The following is a 20,285-nucleotide window of genomic DNA, read 5'->3' as shown; positions in this document are numbered from 1 at the left end:
GGGCGGTGAGGGTGGGGCCACACGGAAGGCGGAGCCTAAGGAGGGGCGCGGTCTAGGGCGATTGGTTTGCGTGGGACGTGGGCGGGGCCTGGGAATAGTGGGTGGGGCCTGGCGCCCTCCAGGCTGGGAAGCCGGTGGGGTTGTAAATGAGAGGGGGTACCCAAGGGGCCCAGCGAAGGTGCTGCGTGACAGCTGCCCCCCGCCCCCCAGCGGGATCGCGGGGTCACACCTACTTAGGAGCCGCTTCTCCAAGTGAATTGCTGGCTGCGCGCCTTTATCACAGAGCCACTTGTGTTTAAAACTTAAAACAGGGGAACGGGGCGGTGAGAATTTCCCGTGAAATATGTTCATTAAAGTGCAGATTTTAGTCTGCACATTACATGTTTTATTAAATTTGAATAATGTCTTTGAAATGGACATTTATGCTTTTTAACTGCTAATTATTGGTTCTAAAATAATGAATTACAACGGATCATGGTAGGGGTATAGCTAAGAAAACTCGTTGGTGGGAGAAGGGTGTGCTCTGGGTGTTCAATGCGCTGGGAGGGTCCCGCCCCCCGCCCCCCGCCCCCGCCCCATCTTCCATCCGCACTCCCAAGTTTCCGCTAGTCATCTGGGTGGCCTGACCAGTCTGCCCTTCAGCCTGAGCAGCGGTAGAAAATGCCCCCCTGGTAGCCCATGGGACGTGGGGCAATTACTGAGCTAAGGGCATTTTAACTGCAATCTTCCAGGGGCAGTGTTCTTTTGTTACTTATTTAACCGATTTAAGTGATGACCCTACAGGTGGTCAGCAATGGTGCCCCTACAGGGACCTGTTAACAAGAACGATGCCAGCACAAGTGTGACGCCTGATGCCGCCGCACCCAGGCTTGTCAAGTAACTCTGCAGACCTCAGTCCCCACCTGCGAGCGGGGCTGAGCTCCTGGGTGCAAGGACACCTGCACTGTCCTGGAGGCCTAAGGAGAACTCGCTGTGGACACACCGGAGCGCCAAGCAGTAGCCGTGCGGAAGCGTGTGTGGGAGTCGCCTCCCGGCTGCTCTCCTGTCCTCCGGTCCCTGAGCTGGGAACCCACACGCACCGACTGCAGGTCCCAGCGGAACTTACCAGCCGTGCGAATTTGGTGAGTGTTACTGGCGCACCGGACCCCGGAGCCTTTTCCCGGACTCTCTAGGCTCCCGCCCCGTCTCAGTGTTTCTTCCGGTCCTTTAGCTCCGCCTCTTCCTTTTCGCCGCCGAGATTTGACGAGCTCTCGCGAGACCCAGGCCTCTTCTCAGGCCGGCGCTCACCAAGTAAGTGTGGGGCCTCCCGCGCGCGCGAGCTTTTCTACCGATTTCGAGGGGGACACGCTTTGGAGGCAGCTCTGGAGCGGCGGGCCCTCCTCGCCGGGTGGGGATACGGCGGATAACGCGGCGTGGGCCCCCCGATGGCGCGCGCGGGGACCCGGGGACCCGCTCCGCCTCGAGCGCTCTCTGTTTCCAACAGGAGCCATGTTCAGTTCCAGCGCCAAGATCGTGAAGCCCAATGGCGAGAAGCCAGACGAGTTCGAGTCCGGCATCTCCCAGGTGAGACGCGGAGCGCGCCGGCGCGGGCCCGGCGGGCGGTGGGGACGGAGACCCGGCGGCGGGTCGCTGAGGTCGCCCCCTCTCCCTCCCTAGGCCTTGCTGGAGCTGGAGATGAACTCGGACCTCAAGGCCCAGCTGCGGGAGCTGAACATCACTGCGGCCAAGGTAAGGCCACGCGGCGTGCGTTTCGCCGGTGTCGGCCCCGGCGCAGGGGCGGGAGCCCGGGGTCCCCGGAGGGCTGTACCCCAGGGCGGTGTGCGGCCGGCGGCCTGTCCCACCCCGTCTGTCCCCGCACGAGGGGACGTGCGCGGCTGATCCTTGCGGGGGTGGGTGTGCGGTTCCCCCCTTGGCTCAGGTTTACCCCTGGGCGCCCTACCCGACGGCAGCGTTTCCGCTTTTACTCGCAAAGCCGTTGTCCTCGGCGCGCGTGCTCCGCGTGCCGGCGATGGGGGGCTTTCGGACGCGTGTCTCGCATAGTTTCGAGCCTGCCGAGCAGAGCCAGCCCGTGGTTGTTGGGAGCAAGTGAAACGGAGTTGCCCGCCGTGGGCTGTTAGCTGCGCCGCGCTCATAGGCTGGCGGTCCCTGCACGTGTGAGGCAGGACTGACAGCGGAGGGCTGGCGGCCATGGGACGGCTGCAGAGTGGCCGGAGAAGGGCCTCGGGAGTCAGGACTCCGGTCTGACAGTGCACGCCGCACCGTGGAGGCTCTCAACTTACACTGTGGATTTGACTGTCTTTTTTTTTTTAATTTAAATTCTTTGTTGTTTAAAGTATTGCACATGTCTCCTTTTCCCCCATTGACCTCTCCCCGGCCGCTCCCGCCCCCCAGCACATGCCCTCGCCCCCCTAGTGTCTGTGTCCATGGTCACGCTCATGTGCATGCACAAGTCCTTTGGTGGATCTCTTACCCCCTTCCCCGCCTTCCCTCTGAGGTTGGAGGGTCTGTTGGGTGCTTCTAAGTCTCTGGGTCTGTTGTGTTCACGTTTGTCATTATATTCCACAAACGGGTGGGATCATGTGATGTTTATCCGACTGGCCTATTTCGCTTCGCGTAACCTCTCCGTGTCCACCCGTGCTGTTGCGAATGGTGAGAGCTCCTTTTTTCAGCAGCGTAGTAATCCATTGTGTGGACGGACCACAGTTTTTAACCCACTCATCTGCTGATGGCACTTGGGCTGATTCCGGATTTGTCTTTTTTAGGAAATTGAAGTTGGTGGCGGTCGGAAAGCTATTATCATCTTCGTCCCAGTTCCTCAACTCAAGTCTTTCCAGAAAATCCAGGTCCGGCTGGTACGCGAGCTGGAGAAGAAGTTCAGTGGGAAGCACGTGGTCTTCATCGCTCAGGTACCTGTGTGCCCTGGAAGGTTCTGTGACGTGAGCCCCGCTAAGATCATGTGTGTTTGGGCTGTGTGGGCACTTGGAGTGATTCAAGTAACCCTGTTGTGAATGTAGAGAAACCGGTGTAGATGGTAGAGAGCCGGGGAAGCTGTGCTTGTGGCGGGTTAAAGGGTGAAGTACACTTGCTGTTAATGTTCAAATGGCGGAAACATAGTTGCTTAAACGAAGGCACCTGAGCCAGGATTTCTCTGCCTGAGAATCACTTGCCTGAAGCTCCCCCTGTGCAGGTGAGGCAGGTGGTGGGGGGGGACGCTGAGGACCGGCTGTAGGAAAGGGGACGGGAGGGTTTCTCAGGAACTTGCTGGTCTGGGTGGCTTGGCTTTCTCAGAGTTTGGGTTCTGTCCTGTGTCTGTTTTTAAAGCAGTTTGACAGTTTCTCTGACAACGTAAGGTCCTGTTGCTGCCGCTGCATAACTTTTTCCCTTGCAGAGGAGGATTCTGCCCAAGCCAACCCGGAAAAGCCGAACAAAGAATAAGCAGAAGCGTCCCAGGAGGTGAGTCTGGTGTCGGCCTCGCGGGGCTGTTGCAGGAAGAGCTGGGGAGGCTTCTGAAGTCACGTCACCTGGGCTTGGTAGTGAGTGACTGGTTTCCTCGGCAACGGGAGGTGCAGAGTTTGTGGTTTGGAGGAATGACAGGTGCGGTGTGGTTGGGAACATGGTCACGGCTGTCACACAAGATGGAGGTGCTCTTGGGCAAAGGAGGGACAGGGAAGGGACCCTTCGTTCAGGGCGCACCCCACAGCGGGGGTGGCCCGGCCCTGTCGCCTTTGCTTTCTATTGTTGCTGTGAATTAAGGTAAATTCGCCTTTTCTGGTGACATGCTCATGAGCTTGATTGCCTGGGTTCTCTGTGTGACTCAGGACAGTGGACGCGCCTTTGGTCGAAGTCTCTGGTTTCACAGGCTGGAGGGTTGGCCCGCAGCCTGCTCTGCCAGGTGGGCCTTCAGTGTGTAGTTTGTATTATTCCATCCCTGCTCACAGGGTGGGGAGGAAAGGTTTGTTTAATTGTTAAAGTAAGTAGTTAAAAAAATAAAAAGTAAGCACAAAAGTCAAGGCGGGGAGACGGGCACGGCCTGGAGAGCTGGCCCATGGCGGCTGTCACAGTGCAGGGGCCTGGGGGTGGAGAGGCCCCGCCTTGTGTCTGGAGGTGGGACCCCAGGGCGTGGGCTGATGCACTTCCTGCCCCACATCGGGTGGCTGCGGCTGGGAAGGCCGGTGTGGGTTTTCTGGGGCTTGAATTACAGAGTTCGGTCCTTTGAGCTTGTCCTTGGGCAGCTTTAGTGTCGTAAGAATCCAGGAATTTGCATGCTCTCCCTCCTGGGAGCCTGCCGCCTCCCCTCTCAGGTGTGCGTTTCCTAGGGCCCTAGACCTGCTGCCGGGGTGACGGGCAACGGCAGCTCGTCCCGGGCTCCCCCCGAAACTGTCTCTAAGGCCCCTTTTCTCTGGCTTTTCTGAGCCAAAGCCGCCCCGCCGGGGCTCCCCTGTTGCTGCTCCTCAGCCTTCCTCGCTCCCTGCCCAGCGTCATCCGTACACGCTCAGGAAAAACAAAAGTCCAGCGATGGTTCCTGTCCTAGCTGGTTTGCAAGAGGTCAGATGGAGGAGATTATCGAGAGCATTTAGTTTGTTAATCACGGCACCTCTGGTGTGTGGTCTCAGCTCTGAGCACAAAAACAGACCCTTGGCTTTGCGCCCAGCTGAGGACCTGGCTCCCGGCCTGCCGCCTTCACTCTCCTCTTCGCAGACCTGGTCCCACGGCCTCGGGTGGCGACTGTCCTGACAGACCCAGTTCTCGGGCGCCGCGGGGGCCCCCTGCCCAGCCGGCCCCCCTGCTTTCAGATGTGCTTCCTGCTTCAGGGGCCCTCTTCCTCCTACAGGTTCAGTGTGAGGGTTACATGTTGTTTGGCTTTAACCCGTAGCAAAGCCTCAAACATTTCTTGCTGCCGCAGCTCAGTCTCCGGTTGGTGGTTGTCACAGTCGTGTTGCCGTGGCCGCCCTTTGAAGAGAAGTTAGACAGCGTTGGAGTCTGAGATGCCTTTTTAAAAACATTGGTTGATTTTAGAGAGCGAGGCCTTTGTTGCGCTTATTCGTGCATTCAGTGGTTGATTCGCATGTGCCGTGGCCGCGTTGGAACCCCATGGCGTATGGGGGCGATGCTCTAGCCCTGAGCTACCGGCACCGGCCAGGGTTTGATTCCACCTGATTTGACTGAAAGGGAATAATGACGGATTTCCATGTTTGAGCGCCTGCCCGGCCCCGTGAGAACCATGTGCTCTAAGGGGCAGCGGTGGTTAGTGAAGCCGACTGTCTTGTCTGTCCCTGAAGGTGATGGAGGCCGTGGAGGGTGCTCTGTGGCCGTGTCACAGTGAGACCCTGGCAGTCCCTGGGAGCCACTGGAAAGCCTTCCCTGCGTGTGGGGCCTCCAGGCGGGCACTGGGTTGGTGCCGTACGCACCGGCTGATCCGGGGACAGGGCTCTAGACACCCCCAGGGCACAGGAGCTCTGTCAGCCGGAGGAGAAATGTCCGTCCCGCCACCTGCACCGCCTGGCGGTGCCGCCAAGGGTGGGAGTCATTGACCTTCTGCTGTCAGCAGCCCATGGGCTGCGAAGGTGACGCGATGTCAGGGGCAGCAGGGGTCCATGGCGGTATGGGGGGGGTGACGGGTTGGAAGTTGGGGGGCCTCAGGGGCTGCTGTCCTAGAGCTGGTAGAAGTCTCTGGGGGTGGGATGTGGCCTCGAGTGATTGTTGAGAACGAGGGTTAGGGTGGTGAGAGGCCGCGGGAGCTCCTGCAGGGCCTTTGGTGGGTAAACGTGATCACGTGGGCGCGACAGCTGAGGAGGCCTACGATGGGTGTGAGTCCTCGCCCCTCCCCGGGAGCTTCACTTGCCGAGGCTTGGTGACTCGTTTACCAGGTGGCATCTCACACCGACCTTGCAAATGCATTAGTAGGTGGTTGTCACCCTCCTGGTTTGGCTGCGGCCCTGGTCGCTGTATTCGGTGTCGGGAGCGTGTTTGGAAACGGGTGCAGGTGTGGTTTGGGGGAACCTGACACCTGCCCTTCAGGCTGTGACGTGCAGAGGTGCCCTCGGCCTAGCGGAGCGCCGCCGCCCCTGGACCCTCACTGCCCCTGTCCTTTAGCCGCACGCTGACCGCTGTGCACGACGCCATCCTGGAGGACCTGGTCTTCCCAAGCGAGATCGTGGGCAAGAGGATCCGCGTGAAGCTGGACGGCAGCCGGCTCATCAAGGTGCATCTGGACAAAGCGCAGCAGAACAATGTCGAGCACAAGGTGCGGCCGCTGGGGGCAGCAGCGTGAGGCTCTCGCGGCACCAGGACGGGGCGGGAGCTCGGCCGGCCCTGCCCTGGGCGGCATTGTGGGCCGGGTCTGCCTCGTTCTAACGCGGGGCTGTTTGGGGTGTCAGGAAACGGGAAGTGACTGCTTCCAGGGTTCGGCTTCAGTGAGGTGGTGCATGGGGGACAAGGGGACAAGGGGGGCAGTAGGAGAGTTTGTTATTTTTGACGAGTTTTTTTTTCTTGAAGGTTGAAACTTTTTCCGGTGTCTATAAGAAGCTCACGGGCAAGGACGTTAATTTTGAATTTCCAGAGTTCCAGCTGTAAAGGAAAATGACTAAATAAAATGCATTCTTATGTTGTTTAGAGGCGGTGTCGCTCCCTCCTCGTGTTTCAGGCCCGGCGGGGAGGCAGGGAGGCGACCAGCAGTGCTGACCGCGCACAGTCAGGGGTGGCCTCCCCTCCCCTCCCCTCCCCCAGGGCCCCGCGTGTCCATGTGGGCTTCACGTTGGGTCTCACATGGTCTTGGAAAGGTCAAGTGTGAGGGTGAGATTGGGTTTTCATCTAAGGTGTGAACAGGCCAGTGAGCTACTGGGTTCCTTGGTTTTCTCCAGGCCTTCGGGGCAGGTGGAGGTGAAGCAGGGGCCTGGTCCTGTTTGCCAGGGGCTTCTAGGATCTAAGCCAAGGGCCAAGGGCCAGTGAGGCCAGGCTCCTCGGGATGAGCATCCGCTGAACGTTAGGGCTTCGCCTCAGCTGCCAGCCGCCATCGTCAACGCCTGGCATGACACACAGGCTGGGACTCTAGTCCGCACTGGGGAGGGAGCGGGCCTCGTGTTGCTCTGCGCTTGCAGGAGCTGGAGGAAGGAAGCCCCCCTCCTGTTGGAGGGGAGCCATGGGGAATGTCCTAAGGGGCAGTGTCCCAGGGATCGGACTACAGGCCGAATCTCCAGTGAAATTCCATCCAGAGTCCGGCCTGCGCTGTCCAGACGTCTCCCTTATCCCTGAGGAATGTAAACAGTGACCGGGAGGCTCAGATTCTCCTCCCACTGGAAGTGGCCTCGGAGGGTCAGGTCACGGGGGAAAGGCCTTCACCAATGGCCAGGACTGGAGAGCTAGGAATGAGCTGAGGGGAAGGAGAGAGGAAGACGCCTGGAAGGAGAAGCACCATGATTCCTGATGACTGGTGTTCAGTTGTGAGGCACAGTAAACGCATCACAGCCTAGACAGTCCCAGCTGCAAACAGGCAGCCTAAGAACCAGGTGGTCATGGTTCCATTCCCAGGCAGGGCACATCCCCAGTAGGAGGCAGCTGATCAATTACTCTCATTGATGTTTCTATCTCCCTCTGAAATCAATAAAAATATTTTTAAAGAATTTTGCATCTGTAGATGGAATCTCAGTGGGAGGGTGGGTGGTGGGAGGTGAGCAGCCCATGGACACACACAATAGGGTGGTGAGTGGGGGGCGGGGCGGGCTGGACGGGGTCAGTGGGGAAAGGGACATGTAATACCTTCAACAATAAAGATCTTTAAGGTGTTTGCATCTCTATCCTGTGGGTTACGGTCCATAGTTGGGTTTGCACTGCCTTCGTGTGGCTTTAGTTTCGGGGTAACACCAGCCTCCTGGGTGGATGGCTAAGTGCTCTCCCATGTGCTGGGAGAGGAAGCAGAGTTGGTGTTAATTTTCCTTAAGCGTTCGGTGGGATTCTGAAACCACCTGCCTGTCGCTTCGGGGAGTCCTGAATCCAGCTCCCTGGGGGGGGGGGGGGGGGGGGGGGGCGTGACGCCTCCCCCCACGTCGGGCCTGTGGTGGCTCTGTTTCCTCTGCGTTGTCCCGTGTGCGGGTGCTGCCGACGGTTTAATAAAGAGCCCCCTCTCCCGGGTCCTGTGAGGTGCGTGGACCTTGTCAGGCTTCACGTCTGTGATTTGTTATGACTTCCCTTTCCAGTCGAATAAACAGCTTTGAAGCCAGCTTTCCGTGACCATCTCCTATGCGTCTTTCTTAAAGAAGCCTCACCCCCTTGTGTAAGGGGAGCCGCCCAGCCCCCCACAACACGCGTCGGGGGCATGGGTTGCCTTCTCGTGGACGCACAAGGAGTGAGCTGGGGTCACCTCGGGGTGGGTCTGGACAAGCCCTCAGGCTTTGCTGTGAAGCCCCACGTGGGACAAAGGAAACATCCACGTTAGTTTTTGTCTGAGGGACACCAGGTGGCCGTGGCCACCCGCCTGTGCTTCCCTGACTTCCAAAAGGCGTTTTATTTTGTTATTATTGTTAGGTATGTTTGCATGGATTTCAGGGGAGAGACGGAGTGAGGGATAGAAACCAATGACGAGAGAATCATGGATCCGCTGCCTCCTGCACGTCCCCCCTGGGATCCAGCCCGCAGCCCTGGCTGTGCCTGACCTGGTTGGTGACTTGATGCCGGGCACTCACACTTCCCAAAAGGAAAGAACGAGAAGAGCAGATGCTGGGCGTCGGGGAGAGTTGGCTCGGCCTCTGCCAGCCGCCCCGGAGCCTGACTCCGTCCGCCTCTCTGCGTTCCCACACTGCTCCGTCCCGCAGGTCAGGGATGTTTCAAACAGGAAGCTGTCTGCAGATAACACGGGGGCCCGGCCTGGGTTGCTGGGCGGTGGGACAGCCCCGGCCGCTCCCCTCCGGTGGGGCTGCACCGCCCGCCCGCCCGCCTGCCCACAGTGTCCTGCTGGGTCCCCGGCGGTCAGGACGCCCCTTCGCCTCGCCTGCGCCTCAGGTAGGGCGGCCCTGGTCCGGGACTGGCCACCTTGGGGAGCAGGCGGAGGGTGAGCCGCAGGGGGGAGGCTGAGCTGGAAGGCGGGTTCCAGTCAGCGCAGGAGCTGGTGGAGGGACGTGGTCTGTGCTGAGCTCCAGGCAAAGGCGCAGCCAGGACCCCGGCCATGGTGCTTACCAGGTGGCGGAGTCATGACGGCCTGGGTGCAGGCGAGGGGACCGCGTGAAGGGATTGTCCCTGCAGCCAGCACAGGCTCAGGGCAGCTCGACCCCCTGCGGTGGGGTCTCGTGGACGCCCAGTCACCTGCACTCAATGGCCAGTGGCTCAGGAACGGGGACCCTGGATGTGGGGCAAGCAGGGCACCTTCCACAGCGGGCCACCTGGTCTCCCAAACAGAGTGAGACGAGAGCCGGGGGCCCTTCCGGCCGGATGCCTGGTGTGGCGCTGGCCGTGGCGCTGGCTGAGGTGCCAGCGGGTCGGGGGCTCTGGATGGACACGTGCTGTGGCCGCCTCACGTGCATGACGACTCCCCGTGCAGTGGGGAGCGCTCTGCGGACCACAGGCCGGGCAGGGCCCGACTTGCCCAGCTGTTCCATTCATTTACAATTTTGAAAAGTTTCCCTAAGAAGAGAACAGGCAGGATGTGTGTCAGTCTAAGAAAATAATAGGGAACGGCCTCTGCTTGGCCTGTGATTTTGGTAAAAAGATAAGAAAAATGTGCCATTGGGTGGCGCCTGTCCTGGCTGCAGCCCCTGGGGGCCTGGTCCCGGGGGGGGGGGGGGGGCGGGGTGGCAGGGGCCGGGGGTGGCGGGCCTGTGCTCCCCGGGCTGGTCCCGGGCGTGTTCTCCACGCTGTGGAAGGTGACAAAGGGCGGGCCCTGCGCAGGCGTTTGCTAAGTGGACATTGTACGTTTGGCAAATTCAGCCTTTTCTTGTCACTGTGGGTGTCACCTTGTCCTGTGCTCCCTGGGAATTCCAGTGGAATCTCTCTCCCTCTGGAGAGCCGCCTCCTTTGCTGATAGAGGGTCCGAGCCTTCTGGGCCCTGGGAGATGAGGTTCTTACAGGGGCCTCGGGGCTGCGGCTTCCTTGTTGATCGAAGGAAATCCCTCTTCCTGGAGGGCAGGAGGGAGCCTGGAGGGTGAGGATGAGGGTACGGGTGGCGATCTCGGGGGCCGGGGACAGGGCCTCCCCCGCGCCCCCCACCTCTGCCAGCAGGACCTAGGGGCTGACCAGGATCAGGGAGGCCTGGGGTGGCCACGGATGCATAAGTGGCAGCCGGGTCAGAGTCCCACGTGGGGGGGAGGGTCGGCAGGTGCTCCCCGAGTGACACAGGGACAGCTGTGTCCTGTCCCTTCAACTCCCTGTCCCTCCCCGTAGTCAGGAGCTTGGGCTGCCAGAGCCACACGCTGGGCAGCCCAGGGGCGTGTGGGGCAGAGGGCCAGTCCCCGGACTCCACACGGTTACCTATCTTACGACACTCAAACCGAGCACAGCCACACAGCCTCCTGTACGGACACGTAGCCGAGAAGTGCAGCTGTTTACGAACCAGCCCGACAGCAGCGAGCTCACGCACTGTCGGAGAGCCGTGCCTGTGCCAGGGGACCCGGTGGGGCGGGCAGGAACGGCAGCGCGAGGCAGAGCTGGCGTGTGAGGCGGGCGCGGGCCTCAAGGCCTCGTGGACTATGACACGCCTTCGCGTGTGTGAAGTGTCCGCCGCAAGGAACTAGAAGAGAGCCTGGCTGGCGTGGCTCCGTGGTTGAGTGTCGTCCCATGAACCAGGAGGTCACGGTTCGATTCCCCGTCAGGGCACAGGCCCAGGTTGCAGGCGCGATCCCCAGTGTGGGCCGCGCAGGAGGCAGCCCAGCAATGTTTCTCTCTCATCAATGTTTCTCCCTCTCTCTCCCCCCTCCCTTCCTCTCTCTAAAAAAATGAATAAAAACGTGTTTTTTTAAAAAAAGAACTAGAAGGGAACGTTGGGTAACACCTCAGGACGGTCACAAGCGAGAGAGAGACCAAAGCCACGCGGGCCTCCCCCAGCAGCGCCGCGCCGCGCCCTTGGCCCGCAGGGTGGCCTGCACACTGTCTTCTCTGTCCTGCTTTCGGAATTCCCGGCACTGTTTCCCCTGCTTCCTCCAGGAGCCAGTGCCGCCCACACTCAGGATGGGGGGGCAGCTGGCACTCATCAGCCTGGCCTTGCTGTCGCTGGTCCTGCCTGCTGACTCTCAGCAGACGGCGGACGACGCCTGCTCTGTGCAGATCCTGGTCCCTGGCCTCAAAGGTAAGGCTCCCTTCCCAGGGGCTCCCCCCCCCCCCGCCCCCATGGGGCTCCTGTGAGCTGTGCCAGCTCAGGTCTGACCTCGGTGGGCCTCAGTTTCCCCCTCTGAAAAAGCAAGGGTGGAAAACACAATGCCCACGGTCTGTTGGGCCAGGAACTCGGTGATGGGGAAGTCATTTCTGTGCAGCTGGGCGTCTGCAGGATGTGAAAGCCGCTGACCTTTGTCCCAGGCTCTGCACTCAATGTGCGAGGCCCCGCCGGTCGCACAGCTCCGCAGCCTGAATCTCATGCTTCCTGGGAGCTCTTCTTTCTTCTCTTAGAAACACAAACGCTCTTGCTCCTGTCGCTTTGTCTGCGGCCTCCTTCCTGACAGAGCAAGCCCTACGGACCCGCGGGGTGGGCGCCAACCGGGGGAAAGCCACCGTTTCTACAAAACACGCGATTCCAAACCTGTGACCCCGGCAGGAACAGCTCCATGTTCCAGGGCCCAGCGGGTCCGGCAGTGAGTCCCATGTGGCCCTGCTCCCCAGGGCTGCAGCCGGAGCCCTCGCCCAATCCCTGGGTTTACATGGCAACATTGTCTCAGTGGGTGTATATGGGACATTGTCTCAGTGGGTGTATATGGGACATTGTCTCAGTGGGTGTATATGGGACATTGTCTCAGTGGGTGTATATGGGACATTGTCTCATTGGGTGTATATGGGGACATTGTCTCAGTGGGTGTATATGGGGACATTGTCTCAGTGGGTGTATATGGGGACATTGTCTCAGTGGGTGTATATGGGGACATTGTCTCAGTAGGTCTATATGGGACATTGTCTCATTGGGTCTATATGGGGACATTGTCTCAGTAGGTCTATATGGGACATTGTCTCATTGGGTCTATATGGGGACATTGTCTCATTGGGTCTATATGGGGACATTGTCTCATTGGGTCTATATGGGACATTGTCTCATGGGGTCTATATGGGACATTGTCTCATGGGGTCTATATGGGGACATTGTCTCATTAGGTCTATATGGGACATTGTCTCATTAGGTCTATATGGGACATTGTCTCAGTAGGTCTATATGGGACATTGTCTCATTGGGTCTATATGGGGACATTGTCTCATTGGGTCTATATGGGACATTGTCTCAGTAGGTCTATATGGGACATTGTCTCATTAGGTCTATATGGGACATTGTCTCATTAGGTCTATATGGGACATTGTCTCATTGGGTCTATATGGGGACATTGTCTCAGTGGGTCTATATGGGGACATTGTCTCATTAGGTCTATATGGGACATTGTCTCAGTAGGTCTATATGGGATAGTGTCTCATTGGGTCTATATGGGGACATTGTCTCATTAGGTCTATATGGGACATTGTCTCACTGTGTCTATATGGAGACATTGTCTCATTAGGTCTATATGGGGACATTGTCTCATTGGGTCTATGTGGGACATTGTCTCACTGTGTCTATATGGGGACATTGTCTCATTGAGTCTATATGGGACATTGTCTCAGTGGGTGTATATGGGACATTGTCTCATTGGGTCTATATGGGACATTGTCTCATTAGGTCTATATGGGACATTGTCTCACTGTGTTTATATGGGGACATTGTCTCATTAGGTCTATGTGGAACATTGTCTCATTAGGTCTATATGGGACATTGTCTCATTGGGTCTATATGGGGACATTGTCTCAGTGGGTCTACTCTCACATCCTGTCAGTACCATGGGCTCGAAGAGGCGTCGTGGGCTCCCCGGGGGGACGGGGGGGGGGGGCCCGGGCGGTCGTGGGCTCACCGACATCTTTGTTCGCTGCAGAAGAGGTGTCCTGAGATCTGGGAACGCCCACGGCCCTCCCTGCCTGTTCCATGCATCCAAGTGTCTCACCATCTGCCTTAGCAGCTGTCCTGCGCCTGCCGGCTGGGCCCAGAACTGCCAGGGCAGCCGAGACGGACACTCTTTGCTCATGGATGTTTGTGTGGTTTGCAGGAGGCACTTCCTTTATTTCATTGGGAGGAGAGAGCAGTTTGTGGATGATGCGGGGAGCGAGCCGGTTGGAGGAAATGTGCGCCTCTGCTGCCAGAGAAGCAGCTCCTCACGGAGAACTCCAGTGCAGCAGCCCCGATCGATGCCTGGCAGAGGGGGACGCGGAAGGGCTGCCTGCTCCCCGGGGCAGGGCGGAGTGCATGGGAGTTTTGAGCAGAGAGGTTTATGGAAATGCTGGCTGGGGTATCACCCCTGGGGCTTGGCTCTCTGCTGCCCCTGAGAGAAGCAGATGGTGAACATTTCAAACCCTGAGGCTCAGCACGGAGCAGAGCTGGGCACCAGCCTTTGTTCTCAAGAAGCACATCCAGCCCTGGCTGGTGTGCCTCAGTGGATAGAGCGTCAGCCTGAGGACCAAAGGGTCCCAGGTTCGATTCTGGTCAAGGGCACATGCCCAGGGTTGTAGGCTCGGTCCCCAGTAGGGGGTGTGCAGGAGGCAGCCAATCCATGATTCTCTCTCATCATTGATGTTTCTATCTCTCTCTCCCTCTCCCTTCCTCTCTGAAATCAATAACAATATACTTAAAAGTAAGTAAATAACTGCATGTGGCTTCTCCTGCAGGGGACGCTGGAGAGAAGGGCGACAAAGGCGCTCCCGGACGGCCTGGGAGAGTGGGCCCCACAGGAGAGAAAGGTACCTTTTCGGCCCCTCAGACTCCGCACAGGGCGGCGGGGGCGAGCTGGTGCACATGGGCGTGTGTATGGTGTGTGTGTGTGCATTTGTGAATGTACATGCTTGAATATGTTGTTTGGATTGGTGTATGTATGTATTTGTGTATACTAGAGATGTGTGTGTGTAGGCATGTGTGTATATGTGTGTGCATGCATTTATGTGTAAAGAATGTATGTATAGCATGTGAATGTGTGTAAATGAATGTGTGTGAGTGTGTGAATGAATGTGAGTATGAGCACATGAGAGTGTGTGTGTGTGAGTGCATGAGAGTGTATGAATGTGTGCGTGTGGTTGCGACTGTGTGAGTTTGTATGAGTGCATGAGAGTGAGTGTGTGAATGTGTGTGTGTGAGTGCATGAGAGTGTGTGAGTGTGTGAGTGCATGAGAGCGTGTGAATGTGTGTGTGAGTGTGTGTGAGTGCATGGGAGTGAGTGTGTGAATGTGTGTGTGTGAGTGCATGAGAGTGTGTGAGTGTGTGAGTGCATGAGAGCGTGTGAATGTGTGTGTGAGTGCATGAGAGTGAGTGTGTGAGTGTGTGAGTGCATGAGAGTGTGTGAGTGTGAGTGTGAATATGTATATGAATGTGTGTGTGAGTGCGTGTGAGTGCATGAGAGTGAGTGAGTGTGTGTGAGTGGGTGAGTGTGATGCTAACGGGAGGGACTTGGCGCCACCTGTGCATCACCGACCGATCTCGTTGCTTCCTGCAGGGGGCGTGGGCGACAAGGGGCAGAAGGGCAGCGTCGGCCGCCACGGGAAGATCGGTCCCATCGGCTCTAAAGGTACCTCCCCGCTGCTCCGCGTCCCGCCAGGCCCATGCCCGCGCCCGCTGCTCTGAGGACGATCGCAGACCGTCCGAGCCGCCGGAGGTCATGCCTGTCCCTGTGCGCTGGGCACGTGACACGTTCTATCCCCGTGTGCGCCCGGGGGTCGGAGTCACTGCTGGCCGGGCCCCGTGGCAGACGGTCTCTGGTGACGCGTCACACGTGGAGGACACAACGTGTTCACTCGTGGCTCACGTCCCGCCTCTGCCTTGCTTTTCCTTTTCAGGTGAAAAGGGGGATTCGGGCGACATGGGGCCTCCAGGCCCCAGTGGAGAACCAGGTACGGCAGGGCCCCGGCTGATCAACTTGCATAAAAACGCGATTCTGACAGCAGCTCCCGACCCGGAGCTGCAGGCGGCGGGGCACCGGCTCCCGCACCCGGACTCGCGCACGTCCTCCTGGGACTGCGGTCCGCTCTCCCCGGATCCCCCACAGTCTGCTCAGACACCCCGACCAGAACCACGTGGCCTCTCCCCACACAGCCCGCTCGGGGTGCCCCGGGCCCCCCTTCCTCTGGCCACCAAGCTTCTGAGAAAAGCTCGTCTGCGCTTTCGGGGTCCTTTCTCCATTCCCATGTCCTTGCTCCCCTCCGTGGCCCCTCCCTCACGCCACGGCTCGCGACAGTTCCCGAGTCCACCCCTGGCCAGGCGCCCCCTTCACCCCAGTCCCTCTTCACCCCAGTACTCCCCCCTGCAACCTGGTTCCACCACCACCATTGTTCTCAGACGCTCCGGCGCCTCCAGGGTCACTGCCCTGAGCCAGGCCCGTCTTCCTCTCGCCTGGGCCTCAAGGGCTGCGGAGTCTGTCCATAACATTTGTATTTTGGGACTGACTGTGGCTACTTCCTTCTTTTCTTTTTTAAAATGCATATTTCTATTGGTTTCAGAGAGAGAGGGAGAGGTAGAGAGACAGAAACATCGATGAGAGAGAAACATGGACCGGCTGCCTCCTGCACACCCCCCACTGGAGATGGAGCCCGCCACCCGGGCCTGTGCCCTGACGGGGAATCGAACTCTGACCTCCTGGTTCATAGGTCGATGCTCAACCCCTGAGCCAGGCCGGCCTTCTTTTCCGAGCCCCACCCTTGGCTCAGCTCCCTAACAGCCCGGTCCCGCAGGCGTCCCCTGTGAGTGCAGCCAGCTGAGGAAGGCCATCGGGGAGATGGACAACCAGGTCACCCAGCTGACCTCGGAGCTGAAGTTCATCAAAAACGGTAGGTGCTTCTCGGAGTCCTCTCTGTCCCCTGCCGTCCCCCTGCCCCCCTCGGCCCCCAACCGCCGGGGACCCAAGGCTCACATGGCTCCGTGGCGCGTGGGAGAGCTGCCCGCCGTCTATGCACGTGCCCGCACCGAGTGTTCCTGCACCGAGCGTGCCCGCACCGAGTGTGTTACAGAGAGCCAGTGCTCACTTTCCAGCCCTGCCCTCCCCCGCAGCTGTCGCCGGCGTGCGTGAGACGGAGGGCAAGCTCTACCTGCTGGTGAAGGAGGAGCGGGCCTACCTGGACGCCCAGCGGGCCTGCCAGGGGCGCGGGGGCGCGCTGGCCATGCCCAGGGACGAGGCCACCAATGGGCTCCTGGCCGCCTACGTGGCGCAGGCCGGCCTGGCCCGCGTCTTCATCGGCATCAGCGACCTGGACCGCGAGGGCACCTTCGTGTACGCCGACCGCTCGCCCATGCAGACCTTCCACAAGTGGCGCGGCGGCGAGCCCAACAACGCCTACGACGAGGAGGACTGCGTGGAGATGGAGGCCTCGGGCGGCTGGAACGACGTGGCCTGCCACCTCCCCATGCACTTCCTGTGCGAGTTCGACAAGGAGCACGTGTGAGGCGGCCGGGTGGGGGACCGTCTCCAGGCGGGTCCGGGCGCAGCTCGCGGGGGTGGGCTGTCTGTGCCGAGCCCCGACCGTGCCGTGTGCGGGGGGCGCAGCGTCTCCCTGTCATGTCCCAGCGCCAGGCTCGCCCTGTAGCCAGGGGTCCCCGTGCGACTGCCGCTCAGCCGGGCTCGCTCGCTCTACCCTGTAAAGTGCATCTCCCGACGTCACCGCCGGAGCCCGCCCGCGTGCGGGTCCCGTGACGCTGCTTCCGGTCCCGGGGGAGCCCCTCCCTGGCCCGTGTCTCTGTAAGTGACCAGCACGCTGCCGCCTTTGCCCAGTAGGGACGCCTGTGCTTTGCTGCGAACCCGGGTTCAGGAACGAGGAATAAACTCTGCACCAACAGCTGAGTGTGTGTTCTGACCTCACCCAGGAGCGAGGGCATCGCCCGCTGGTTTGGGGTGGGGTGGGGGGAGGCAGGGAGGAGAGAGCAACATCGATGCGAGAAAGCACACCTGCTGCTGGCCTCCCACACACGCCCGACGGGGCCAGGGATTGAACCCGCAGCCCGGTGCGTGCCCTTGGCCAGGACTCGAACCCGAGACCCTCCCATCTGCAGGCTGACGCCCTGTCCCCTGATGGACACGGGCCAGGCCAGGGCCATTCTCTGCATTTCTCCAGCGGCCGGATTCGTGGCCTGTGGCCGGGTCACGGGTTACCCAAGGCTTAGCGGCTTTGGGACAAAAATATCTGTGTCCCCTTCCCTCGTTCCGGGCCTGACTGGGCCCTCGCGTGGCGCCGGCAGGACTCAGGTCCTCTGGCTGCTGGACAGACGGACGGATGGACGCCTCACCCCTGGCCCGTGGCCTCCCCTCCCGGCAGCAGCGCAGTGAGCCTGGGCCCAGACCCCGCTTGGCCACCTCAGGGCCCCCTGGCCACACTGCCGCCCAGTGGCGGGAGGGCGACACTGCAGTGACTAAACCGCCAAGCAGCAGGCTGCATGGATGCTGGGGGGTCGGGGTGGCGTGTTCAGAAAGAGAGAGAGAGAGAGAGAGAGAGAGAGGGGGGGGGGGAGGAGGATAAGGGGGAGGGGGAGGAGGGGGAGGGGAGGAGGAGGGGGAGGAGGAGGAGGGGGAGGAGGGAGAGGGGGATAGGGAGGGAGAGGGAGGAGGGAGGTGCAGGGAGAACCAGGGCAGGCAGGGGAGGGGTCCCCCGTTCAGAGCATCCTTGGGCTCGGTCCGTGATCTCAGCCTCAGAACAGCATGTGCCCAGGGGCAGCACCCACAGGGCACACAGAGGACGCAACAGGAAAAGGACTGATGTGGGAAGATGAGCTCCAGGTATGGTCCTGCATCTGGGTCCCGATGCCCTGCTGCCCTGGGCACAGCTCTGTCGTGGTGGAGGTGAGGGCAGGTGATGGGAGGTGAGCACAGGTGATGGGAGGTGAGCACAGGTGATGGGAGGTGAGGGCAGGTGAGGGCAGGTGAGCACAGGTGATGGGAGGTGAGGGCAGGTGAGGGCAGGTGAGCACAGGTGATGGGAGGTGAGGGCAGGTAATGGGAGGTGAGAGCAGGTGAGGGCAGGTGATGGGAGGTGAGGGCAGGTGAGCACAGATGAAGGCAGGTGAAGGCAGGTGAGGGCAGGTGAGCACAGGTGATGGGAGGTGAGGGCAGGTGATGGGAGGTGAGGGCAGGTGAGCACAGATGAAGGCAGGTGAAGGCAGGTGAGGGCAGGTGAGCACAGGTGATGGGAGGTGAGGGCAGGTGATGGGAGGTGAGGGCAGGTGAGCACAGATGAAGGCAGGTGAAGGCAGGTGAAGGCAGGTGAGGGCAGGTGAGCACAGGTGATGGGAGGTGAGGGCAGGTGATGGGAGGTGAGGGCAGGTGAGCACAGATGAAGGCAGGTGAAGGCAGGTGAAGGCAGGTGAAGGCAGGTGAGGGCAGGTGATGGGAGGTGAGGGCAGGTGAGCACAGATGAAGGCAGGTGAGGGCAGGTGAGCACAGGTGACGGGAGGTGAGGGCGGCTCGGGCCGGTGGGTGCTGTGTGGCTCTCTAGCGTCTGGTCCCTGCTGCACCGGGACTCAGACATGGCTCTCCCAGCTGCCCCCTCCGTGTGGGTGCCCCCTCCGTGACTGTCTAGGACACGCACCCACCATGCTTCCTGGGGGGGAGGGTGGCAGGTGAGGGCCACCAGGTGTGACCCAATTCAGGTCAGCAGATGGGAGCCAAGGGCTGGGGCGTTTCTTTTTTTTAATTTTTTTATTTTTTATTTTATTCAGTTTTTACAGAGAAGAAGGGAGAGGGTTAGAGAGCCAGAAACGTCGATGAGAGAGATCGATCAGCTGCCTCTTGCACGCCCCCCACTGGGGATGTGCCCGCAACCAAGGTACATGCCCTTGACCGGAATCAAACCTGGGACCCTTGAGTCCGCAGGCCGACGCTCTATCCACTGAGCCAAACCTGTTCGGCTGGGGCGTTTCTTAGCTGCAGACAGGAGAATCCAAATCCAGCAGAAAGGGGCCGGCCAGCGTGGCTCAGTGGTTGAGCCTCAACCTATGAACCAGGTCAGGGTTCAATTCCCGTCAGGGCCCAGGCCCGGGTTGTGGGCTCCATCCCCAGTGCGGGGCGTGCAGGAGGCAGCCGATCCATGATCCTCTCTCATCATTGGTGTTTCTCCCTCTCTCCCTCTCCCTTCCTCTCTGAAATAAAAAATAAAAATGACAACAGCCAACGCAAACCAGCCGTCAGACACGAATGCTCTGACTGGAACCATCCATCCCTGCGTAGGTTCTACGATAGACTCGCATCTCATTGGTCACATTGCATAATAGGGTTGCACCTGATTGGTTAGTTCTTGGGACCAGAAATCCTTATGTCCAAGTACAGGCATCCGATTGTTTAGAAGTCACTTTGGAGCAAAGAGGGCAGGTAATTATTATTATATGTTTTTGTAAATCAATCAAAATTAGAGCGATTTTCTGGTCAGATTGGCCGCAGGCTTTTCGACCTTAATGTGTGCCATGAGCCGAAGGAGGAGCTGTCTCCTGGGGCAGGTGAGCCTTCCGGATGCCAGGCTCCCTCGAGGGACAGGACACCCCTGGCAGGGGCAAAGCGCAGCGGGGAGGGGCCGCCATCAGGGCCTGGTGCCCGCACCCCAGGTCATGTTTGTGACAGGGACGGGCCAGCCACGCCCTCCACAGGAGCCTCTGGCAGGGACTGCGGGGGCAGGGGGGGGCCTCTCCAGGGGGGCTGCCCCTCCCCGAGCCCTTGTGACATCAGCAGCCCAGCCAGGCCCCCAGGCTGCCAGGCCTGCATTCTCTCCTGCTGCCCCGAGTGAGCCAATGAGACCTTGGCTGGCGTCTGCAGAGCACGGAATCCGACCCTAGAGCCTGGGCTCCCGGCTGCTGGTGAGGATGCGCTGCAGGTTTATTCACTTATTACTATTTTTAACCTTTATTTTCACTGATGTCAGAGGGGAGGGGAGAGGGAGAGGGAGAGAAACATCCAAGATGACAGAGAGTCATGGACAGCTGCCTCCTGCACGCCCACACTGGGATGGAGCCCACACCCTGGGCCTGTGCCCCGACCGGGAATCGAGCCGTGACCTCCTGGTTCACTGAGCGGTGCCTTCTGGGCTGAAGTCGCCTTTAATTCACCTGGAGGGTCACTGGGCGG

General features: G+C 59.8%; 2 protein-coding genes across 2 annotated transcripts; both read left to right on the top strand.

The window, feature by feature from the left end:
* Nucleotides 1-1,201: 1,201 nt before the first annotated feature.
* On the top strand, nt 1,202-6,612 carry RPS7 (ribosomal protein S7). The gene is made up of 7 exons (XM_036335438.1): nt 1,202-1,290; nt 1,484-1,563; nt 1,657-1,728; nt 2,763-2,906; nt 3,389-3,453; nt 6,094-6,244; nt 6,496-6,612. The coding sequence occupies exons 2-7, from the start codon at nt 1,489-1,491 to the stop codon at nt 6,571-6,573; spliced, it is 585 nt and encodes a 194-aa protein (XP_036191331.1). The 5' UTR covers nt 1,202-1,290; nt 1,484-1,488; the 3' UTR covers nt 6,574-6,612.
* Nucleotides 6,613-8,017: 1,405 nt separating this feature from the next.
* Nucleotides 8,018-17,001, top strand: COLEC11 (collectin subfamily member 11). The gene is made up of 7 exons (XM_036335432.1): nt 8,018-8,994; nt 11,128-11,269; nt 13,870-13,941; nt 14,688-14,759; nt 15,028-15,081; nt 15,919-16,014; nt 16,235-17,001. Exons 1-7 carry the CDS (start codon nt 8,710-8,712, stop codon nt 16,624-16,626), a joined length of 1,113 nt encoding a protein of 370 aa, XP_036191325.1. The 5' UTR covers nt 8,018-8,709; the 3' UTR covers nt 16,627-17,001.
* Nucleotides 17,002-20,285: the final 3,284 nt, after the last annotated feature.

The sequence above is a fragment of the Myotis myotis genome, unplaced genomic scaffold, assembly GCF_014108235.1.
Source record: "Myotis myotis isolate mMyoMyo1 unplaced genomic scaffold, mMyoMyo1.p scaffold_m19_p_14, whole genome shotgun sequence".
NCBI classification, from domain to species: domain Eukaryota; kingdom Metazoa; phylum Chordata; class Mammalia; order Chiroptera; family Vespertilionidae; genus Myotis; species Myotis myotis.
This window is presented reverse-complemented; position numbering and strand designations above follow the sequence as displayed.

Bases quoted from the DNA above. Each gene is read 5' to 3' on its own strand.
- RPS7 (XM_036335438.1), top strand. From the start codon at position 1,489: ATGTTCAGTTCCAGCGCCAAGATCGTGAAGCCCAATGGCGAGAAGCCA. The intron at 1,729-2,762 runs GTAAGGCCACGC...TGTCTTTTTTAG, and splicing joins TGAACATCACTGCGGCCAAG to GAAATTGAAGTTGGTGGCGG. The intron at 6,245-6,495 runs GTGCGGCCGCTG...TTTTTCTTGAAG, and splicing joins AGAACAATGTCGAGCACAAG to GTTGAAACTTTTTCCGGTGT.
- COLEC11 (XM_036335432.1), top strand. From the start codon at position 8,710: ATGCTGGGCGTCGGGGAGAGTTGGCTCGGCCTCTGCCAGCCGCCCCGG. The intron at 15,082-15,918 runs GTACGGCAGGGC...CCGGTCCCGCAG, and splicing joins AGGCCCCAGTGGAGAACCAG to GCGTCCCCTGTGAGTGCAGC. The intron at 16,015-16,234 runs GTAGGTGCTTCT...CCTCCCCCGCAG, and splicing joins GCTGAAGTTCATCAAAAACG to CTGTCGCCGGCGTGCGTGAG.